The sequence below is a fragment of the Pistacia vera genome, unplaced genomic scaffold (assembly GCF_008641045.1).
Source record: "Pistacia vera cultivar Batoury unplaced genomic scaffold, PisVer_v2 Contig352, whole genome shotgun sequence".
NCBI classification, from domain to species: Eukaryota; Viridiplantae; Streptophyta; class Magnoliopsida; order Sapindales; family Anacardiaceae; genus Pistacia; species Pistacia vera.
In genome coordinates this window covers 690,844-700,124 of record NW_022196171.1, presented here as the reverse complement: position 1 = coordinate 700,124, position 9,281 = coordinate 690,844, and the positions used below count along the sequence as shown (strand labels likewise).

Genomic DNA, 9,281 nt, shown 5'->3' with positions numbered 1-9,281 from the left:
AGGAGATAATTACAGTCGTTTGAGCATGATTTTTTACTTTACATCTTGCTTTTCAAATCTGAAACATTCCTGGCAAGGAGTAGATAGTATTTTTCCTTTTTTGGTTTGAAGTATCCATTATTTTCTTGTTTGAATTGTAGGCTTTTTCATGCAGGATTGTTTGCAGCCTGTTGAGTTATGATCATTTGCTTGCAATCTGATATATATCAATGGTATTCTTCACCACAATCTTATGACTCCAGACTCTGAGCCGATTTCATAAATTTTTGAATAAAAATTGTGTGATATATGGCTACTAGGTCAATTGAATTAATGGAATGTGTTGTCCGAGACTCATTTATCAGTGACCTGTTAAAAGATTCAGACTAGGGGCATCATATTATTTGAATGCATTTCAAAGATAAGGAAAAGTGATTGAAGACTCAAGACGTGAAACAATTCATTAAAGCTCTCTCTTTATGTCCGAAGTACACACCGGTGACAAGAAACAAAGACTTGATGAGCTAAACAATGGCAAAAACAAATAAACTGGTTAAATGTGTACTATTCGAACAGGAGCACGTGGGTGTCACTCATCCTTTGGTTTTATTTGTTGATTCCAACGGCATTCTTGGCAGCATCAGCAGCACCCTGAGCTTTATCCTGCATTTGCTGGCCAGCCTGTATACATGTGTTTATCATTAGTCATGAACTTCAACAACAATTAAGCCTGGTTAGTTGAATGAACTTCAAGCCCTTCTAGTCTTTATTCATCTCTAGATGTAAGTTTTTCGCTTTGTATAGATACCTGTTGGCACGACTCCTTGGCAGATTGGGCAGCATTATTAGCCTTATCCATCATCTGGCTGCTCTTTTCCTGGAAGAAAATGTAAATATTTACATCATTAAAGATTATGCAACACGTATCATGGATGTTGAACTGGAATTAAGGAATGTTAATGTTCATTTATGTAAGAGGTCACCTGAGCTTGGCCTTTGGCCTGGCCGGCTTGGAAACCTGTGTTCTGGGATTGGTCCATTTTCAGTTTTCTCTGGAATTAACGCAGAAGACAGTAGGAACTAAAACTCAATTGCTTTTATGAGGTAGAACTCATAACCTGTTCCGCTTTATAGTGTGTAGATACCAGGCCATTTTTAGACATCTGTGATGCCATGTGACATGTGTTTCAATATGGTTTAAGTTGGAGCAAATTTGGGCCTTTGGACCAGGGATGCTGTTGACAATATTTTGCTATTTCTGATGTAGAGATGACTAATGCAGCGTTAATGAAGAAACTGCCACATGGAGATCATGTCTCCTATTCTCTTGCTTTGGCTCTAGACTTCTGACTTTATCATCTTCAGCTAGGTGGTAGGATTTTCACTCTGTGAATTGATAACATATTCCCCTCCAGAAAGAACAATTAATAGGTTTTGGATATTTTTGAAGGTCTTAGCTTTTTGCCATCAGAGATCAGGCTTGAAGCCTCATTGGACAGTATTGATTGATTAACATGATGGGAAGAATTATTCTTTTTAGATAACATTGTTAGTAAAAAGTTCATGTTGAATAAACCATTTTATCTTGCTAAGATTTTAATTGAACCCAATACTATGTGAGACATGTTTCCTAATTGGGCATGTCCATTATCAACAGGTTTCTCTTTGGAAGGTCATGTCTTTTCTAAAGGTCATATATCTTCAAAGGTTTCCCTTTGGAAGGTTGTGTCTCTTCTAAAGGTCAAGTCTCTACAAAAGGTCAAGTCTTTTCAAAAGGTTGTACTCATAACTCAAAATGGTTTCACAAAAGGTACATTCTCATTTAAAAGGTACCAACAATCCTATATAAGGAATTAGATTTTTTGTAGAAGTACAATGGAAAAGAAAAACCACTACAATTCTATTAAAACCAAAACTTTCTTTAGTCTGCTTTTGTTTTGTGCATAACATAAGTAGATTCTTTACTATATCTTAAAGAAATTTGTCGATCCTATTTGCATTAATAAATGGGCGAAATTTCCTTCACGAAAGTGGCATTGTTATAGGCCTTGAAGTTGGTAGTCTGTTTCTTGGTTCTAACAAACTCTTCTTGGATTTGGTACTTTAAATTATTCACATATGTCCCTGATAAGTGATAACTGATCATTCAAATACAGAGATATGCATTATTTGAAAAATATAAGCAGATAGTCACCTAAGTTGAAACTTGAAACCTCCATGATATTTCTTTAATTATTTGAAATCCTGTTCCTTTTCTCTTTGCATGAAGTTCATTCAATTCCGATATGACTCAACAAATATAAGTTTAATTTTAAAAAACTAATGTGGAAATTAATAAAAAAAAAAAAATTTGATACACATTAAAATATATCCGTTCTCTTCTTGTTGAGAAATTCCATCCATATTCGCCCAATGCTTTTGATAAACTAGTTGCAAGAGCAGATTAATGGAAACATGAAATTCTTTTGTTCCATTTTACAGGTGTAATTTTGAGGCCTGGCTTTATACATGGGACTCGTCGGGAGGGGCAGATGTAGTTGCCTCTTAAGTGTCATTGAGGTTCCATTAGAGATGATGATTGTTTACAAAGTATTTTAAGCTTCCATAGTTCTTATCAGTATCCAATGTGTTTCAATCTCATCCAGTAGGTGTTTGGAGAATTACAATCATCGTATATTTCCTTAGCCACCTTATTTGGTACGATCTGGATTTATCTCTTTCTCACTTCAATTAGTTGGGCTCAAAGCGTGTTCTAACTCAGGATATCATCCATAGAAATGAGTCAAAGAGTATGAATTGAGTTATCTGTGGATGATATCTTGAGAAATATATCCATTCTCTTCTAGTTGAGAAATTCCCAAAGTTCACAAAGGTGGCTATGTATCAGTGTAATCCACCCTTTCTTATCACACAATGATTTTGATAATTAGTTTCTGGAGCAGAGTAATGGTAACATGGAATGCTTTTGTCCAATTGTAACAGGTGTAATTCTGAGGCTTGACTTTTGTTCAAAGTGATGATATTTTGCTTGAAACAAACTTTTTTTATTGTTAAACTAAAGCTGGAAACTGGCGACAAAAAGCAGAATTTGAAGTGGTGAAGTTGGCCAAGGAGCAGTTCACCGAAGCTGGTTTTTAGGCATGCTGAAGTGATTGTTTTTGGTGAATTCAGCATACATTAAGCTGCCTACTTTATATCATGTTAATGTGATGTAATTTGAGTTGCTAAAGATGTATGGTTAAGATGCATTTTGGCATTAAAATATGTTTTAATGTTAGGTACAACAGTGGCATTAAGATGTATAAACTTTCTTGCTTTTTAATGAATGAATACAGAAAAAACAAGTCTTCCAGTCTCTCATCTCTTCTTTCTTCTCGTTCTCTCCCGTGTAATTAGTTTGTGTTCAAGCTCCAATAACCAACAACTAGTATCTGAGCTTCATTTGATCTCAAGGTGCCTGCAAAGCTTTCATTCGGCATTTACTCAATCAGTCCTCATCACACCAAAAACTAGTCTTTATGGCAGCAAGTTTAGCCTCACTCTTACCTCCAACCTTCAATGGAGAATAGTACCATATGTGGGCTGTATGTGGGCTATTAAGATGAAGGCTTATCTAAGAGGTCAGAGTTTATGGCAGTACATAGAAGAAGAGAAGCAGCCGCCGCAGTTGGGGCCAAATCCAACGTTGAATCAAATAAGAATCCATGAAGAAGAAATTGCAAAAGCTCCAAGAGCTCTCTCTCATATACATGCTACTGTTACGGATCAAGTTTTCACAAGGATAATGGCTTGTGAGACAGCAAAGGAAGCTTGGGACAAGCTCAAGGAAGAATTTGGAGGAAGTAGCTAAACCCGAAATATGCAAGTCTTGAACTTAAGGAGAGAGTTTGAGACATCAAAGATGCAAGAAGCTGAAGTGGTTAAGGAGTATGCTGATAGATTAATGAATGTGGTTAACAAGATAAGGTTGTTAGGGGAAGAGATAACAGATAAACGAATTGTAGAGAAAGTATTGGTTAGCTTACCCAAGATGTTTGAGTAAAAAATCTCCTCTTTGGAGGATTCCAAGGACTTGTCTTAGATCACCTTAACTGAGCTTGTTCATGCACTTCAAGCTCAACAGCAAAGAAGGAAGTTGAGGCAGGAAGACAGTGGTGAAGCAATATTGGTTGTCCTGCAAAAGGGCAAGCCAACTCAGGGAGGAAACAAGAAGCATGTTAGAGATAAGAGAGGAAAGGAGAAAGCCAGCAATAAGTGGAATAAACCAGGAGGTTTCAAGGGTTTTCCACCATGTTCTCACTGCAAAAAGAAGAACCATGCAGAGAGTAAATGCTGGTTCAAACCAAATATTCAATGTAGGGCATGTAAACAATTCGGCCTCATTGAAAAGGTCTGCAAAAACACACCACACCAACCAACATAGCAAGCACAGATGGCTGAAGATCTGCAGCAAAATTCAAAATCAAAACAGCTGTTTGTAGCTTTCTGCTATGCTGTTCAGTTCAATGCTGGAGCTTGGTTGATTGACAGTGGATGTACAAATCATAAGACACCTGATCTAGAGAATTTTGTGAGTCTAGACCAATCATACTAGTCAAGAGCAAAGGTTGAAAATGGTGACTATGTGAAGGTTAAAGGTAGAGGAGATGTGGCTGTGCAGATCTTGATAGGTACAAAAATCATTACTAATGTTTTGTTTGTTCCTGAAATCAATCAAAACTTGCTTAGTGTAGGACATATGCTTGAAAGAAACTACACTTTGCATTTTGAAAATCAATCCTGCACAATATTAGATGAAGAGGGAAATGTGATGATGTATTTAAAAATGGTGGGAAAGAGCTTCCCAATTGAGCTAAAAAAAATCAGAATTTCAAGCCATGTCAGTGAATTCAAATGAAACAAACCTATGGCATAAAAGGTATGGTCATTATCATTATGCTAGTCTTAGAAAAATGAAGAAAATATGGTTCACACCTTACTCGAAATAGAAGAGAATGAGAGTTTGTGTAGAGCATGCCAAATAAGGAAGCTTAGCAAACCAACTTTTCCAACAAACCAGGCCTGTGAGCTACTGAAAAGCTCCAATTGGTACACGTTGATGTGTGTGGACCAATGCAGACCCCATCCCTGAGTGGATCCAAGTTTTTAACTTTGTTTATTGATGATTATTCAAGAATGGCTTGGGTGTACTTCCTAAAACAAAAAGGTGAAGTTACTATTGTGTTTAAGAGGTTTAAAACTCAAGTTGAAAACCAAGCTGGTGTAAGGATGAAGGCTGTGAGAAGTGATAATGGGGATGAATATACCTCATGGGAGTTTGAATCAATATGCAGGGATGCTGGAATATGGCACCAGTATAGTTGTCCTTACACTCCTCAACAAAATGGAGTGAGTGAAAGGAAAAATAGGACAGTGATGGAGATGTCAAGATGCATGTTGGCTAAAAAAAGTTTGCCAAAAGAGTTGTGGGCAGAATCTGTGAACACTAGTGTGTACTTGTTGAATAGGATTCCAACAAAGGCTTTATGAGATCAAACTCCATTTGAAGAGTGGTATGGAGTCAAGCCTCAAGTGGATCATCTTAGAATCTTTGGTAGTGTATGTTATGTCCTCATACCAGCCATCAAAATATCCAAACTTGATGACAAAGCAAAAGCTAGAATCCTAGTTGGTTACAACCACCAATCCAAGGCATACATAATTTATATTCCAAAGTCTAAAAAGGTGGTGATTTCAAGAGATGTGAAGGTCGATGAGAGGTCGGTTTGGAACTGGGAGGAGAAGAAAATTCAAGATGATACAAGGCCACTGCAAAGGGAACAAGCTGCTGACCAATTTGATAGGGCAGATTCTGATGCAGAAGAAGAAACATCAGTTAGAGGGACCAGACCTCTTGCTGAGATTTAAGGGAGATGCAATGTAGCTATGCTTGAACCATCATCCTTTTTAGAGGCAACAAAGTTAGAGGCATGGAGAATTGCGATGCAGGAGGAGTTGTCCATGATAGAAAAGAATAGAACATGGAAGCTTGTGGATAGACCTGCCAATAGAAAAGTGATCCAAGTTAAGTGGATCTTCAAGAGAAAATTGAACCTTGATGGTTTAGTTTTGAAGCAGAAAGCTAGACTTGTTGTCAAAGGCTTTGCACAACAACATGGTGTAGACTTTCAAGACACATTTGCACCTGTTGCTAGACATGATACAATTTGGTTAATCCTTGCATTGGCAGCTTAATTCAAGTGGAAAGTTTACCAAATGGATGTCGAGTAAGCTTTCTTAAATGGTTGGCTTGATGAAGAAATCCTTGTTGAACAGCCTGAGTCACACCAAGTCGGAGGGAAATAAGATAAGGTTTATTTGCTAAAGAAGGCTTTATATGACCTAAAACAAGCTCCAAGGGCTTGGTACAGCAGAATTAATGATTATCTGGTCAGCCTAGGATATGCAAGGAGTCCAAATGAGCATACTTTGTATGTGAAGAAGTTTAATGAAGATGTGATCATGGTTTCCTTGTATGTAGATGATTTGCTGATGACAGGAAACAATTTGAGTTGCTCAAGATGTATGGTTAAGATGTATTTTGGAATTAAAATATGTTTAATGTTAGGTACAACAGTGGCATTAAGATGAATAAACTTTGTTCTTTATTAATGAATGAATACAGAAAAAAAAAAAGTCTTCCAGTCTCTCATCTCTTCTTTCTTCTTGTTCTCTCCCGTGTACTTAGTTTGTGTTCAAGCTCTAATAACCAACAACTTTATTCATGGGACTCGTCGGGTGGGGCAGATGAAGTTGCCTCTAAGTGTCATTGGGGCTCCTTTGGAGATGGTAAATTATGGCTGTTTATTTGAAGCTTTCACTATAGAATTATTATCTGTATTTAATGTTTATCTGTACATTCAATTCTAGATACTATATGGCAAATTTGTTTAGCTGATGAAGTTGTCTCTCAGTTTAGAGGCTCCATTGGACTTGTTGCTTGTGATTGTTTACAGATTTTTCTTGCCATGAATGAATATTCTTCTAAGATGTGTACCTATCTTCTGTTTATGAACAATTTGTTGTTGTTTCAATTCATTCTATGGTTAATGCAGATTCTGAAGCGTGCAAAACTGCTGTCCAAAATTCTGCTAATTGGTCCACTGTTTATACCTCCAGTCAATGTAACTTCTGTGGCAAAGGCAGTTGTAACTGCTGCAATAGATCCAACATTCCCTCCTGGCATCATCGACGTAGATGGTATACTACAACATGGCCACCAAAAATCAGCTTAGACTTGTTGGGAGATCTCTTCTCTGTATTTTTTATTATTATTGTTCTGATTATGCATATCAATAACCAGCTATTGAATAGTGAGAAAAATATTTCTCTGACATGGTACTGTTGCCAATATTAGATAGTGTCTCTTGTAGATTGAATATTGATTTTTTGTATATTTACATTTATCAAGTCAATAAAAATGTGTGGGTTTAACAAATTGGTGTTCTCTTTGGTATTTCTTCCTGATATCTAGTTGAAAGATAACCAGTCACTCTTTGGAAAATATTTAAGGAACTCTAGAGAAAAATGGTTAAACTGAACTTGGTGGTTTTTTCGCTTTCAATATTTTATAACTAGTTTGCATTGTACAAACTCTGAAGTAAGAGTGCTCAAGAGAAACTCAACATAAAGTCTTTAAAATCTTTGAATAACTGATTTGATCTCAGACTGCATATTACTCTTCAGTTTTGATCTACCTAATGGCAAAAAACGTTGGGTAAATCTATGGTATGATGTCATTCATTTAATCGCTCAATAGAACTGTGCCAAGTCTTTATTTCTCTTTAATCTATCCCAACTGTTAACACAAATGGTGAGTTATAGTATGAATGTATACACAACATGCTTTTATTTGATTTTGGAAGTTGATGTGGTGGAACGAATTTTACCCAAGACTCTCCCAACAGATTGCAGGATCGTTTGCAACCTGTTGAGTTATGATCATTTGCTTGCAATCTGATATATATCAATGGTATTCTTCACCACAATCTTATGACTCCAGACTCTGAGCCGATTTCATAAATTTTTGAATAAAAATTGTGTGATATATGGCTACTAGGTCAATTGAATTAATGGAATGTGTTGTCCGAGACTCTTTTATCAGTGACCTGTTAAAAGATTCAGACTAGGGGCATCATATTATTTGAATGTATCTCAAAGATTAGGAAAAGTGATTGAAGACTAAATACTACAAACAATTCATTAAAGCTCTCTTTATGTTCGAAGTACACACCGGTGACAAGAAACAAAGAAAAGAAAAGGCCACAAAATAACAGCCAGCTCTTGATGAGCTAAACAATGGCAAAAACAAATAAACTGATTAAATGTGTACTATTCGAAGAGAAGCAGGTGGGTGTTACTCATCCTTTGGTTTCATCTGTTGATTCCAACAGCATTCTTGGCAGCATCAGCAGCACCCTGAGCTTTATTCTGCATTTGCTGGCCAGCCTGTATACATGTGTTTATCATTAGTCATGAACTTCAACAACAATTAAGCCTGGTTAGTTGAATGAACTTCAATCCCTTCTAGTCTTTATTCATCTTTAGATGTAAGTTTTTCGCTTTGTATATTTACCTGTTGGCACGACTCCTTGGCAGATTGGGCAGCATTATTAGCCTTATCCATCATCTGGCTGCTCTTTTCCTGGAAGAAAATGTAAATATTTACATCATTACATGATTGAAGATTATGCAACATGTATCATGGATGTTGAACTGGAATTAAGGAATGTTAATGTTCATTTATGTAACAGGTCACCTGAGCTTGGCCTGTGGCCTGGCCGGCTTGGAAACCTGTGTTCTGGGATTGGTCCATTTTCAGTTTTCTCTGGAATTAACGCAGAAGACAGTAGGAACTAAAACTCAATTGCTTTTATGAGGTAGAACTCATAACATGTTCCGCTTTATAGTGTGTAGATACCAGGCCATTTTTAGACATCTGTGATGCCATGTGACGTGTTTCAATATGGTTTAAGTTGGAGCAAATTTGGGCCTTTAGACCAGGGATGCTGTTGACAATATCTTGCTATTACTGTATTTCTGATGTAGAGATGACTAATGCAGCGTTAATGAAGAAACTGCCACATGGAGATCATGTCTCCTATTCTCTTGCTGTGGCTCTAGACTTCTGACTTTATCATCTTCAGCTAGGTGGTAGGATTTTCACTCAGTGAATTGATAACATCTTCCCCTCCAGAAAGAACAATTAATAGGTTTTGGATATTTTTGAAGGTCTTAGCCTTTTCCCACCAGAGATCAGGCTT

The 9,281-nt window shown here is 36.8% G+C and overlaps 1 protein-coding gene across 3 annotated transcripts; it reads right to left on the bottom strand.

The window, feature by feature from the left end:
• Positions 1 to 585: 585 nt before the first annotated feature.
• LOC116139602 (stress-induced protein KIN2-like) lies at positions 586 to 8,845 on the bottom strand. Of its 3 annotated transcripts, none has more exons than XM_031425283.1 (3): positions 8,777 to 8,845; positions 8,594 to 8,662; positions 586 to 660 (listed from the first exon to the last, which is right to left on the bottom strand). In XM_031425283.1, the coding sequence occupies exons 1-3, from the start codon at positions 8,831 to 8,833 to the stop codon at positions 586 to 588; spliced, it is 201 nt and encodes a 66-aa protein (XP_031281143.1). In that variant the 5' UTR covers positions 8,834 to 8,845. The 3 variants fall into 3 exon arrangements, with proteins under 3 accessions (XP_031281143.1, XP_031281145.1, XP_031281142.1); XM_031425285.1 differs by lacking the exons at positions 8,594 to 8,662; positions 8,777 to 8,845 and adding exons at positions 788 to 856; positions 963 to 1,019; XM_031425282.1 differs by lacking the exon at positions 586 to 660 and adding an exon at positions 8,392 to 8,466.
• Positions 8,846 to 9,281: the final 436 nt, after the last annotated feature.

Excerpts from the sequence above, each read along its gene's own strand:
- LOC116139602 (XM_031425283.1), bottom strand. The coding sequence starts at position 8,833 with ATGGACCAATCCCAGAACACAGGTTTCCAAGCCGGCCAGGCCACAGGC. Across the intron at positions 8,663-8,776 it reads AGGCCACAGGCCAAGCTCAG|GAAAAGAGCAGCCAGATGAT; the intron begins GTGACCTGTTAC and ends ATTTTCTTCCAG. Across the intron at positions 661-8,593 it reads CCAAGGAGTCGTGCCAACAG|GCTGGCCAGCAAATGCAGGA; the intron begins GTAAATATACAA and ends ACATGTATACAG.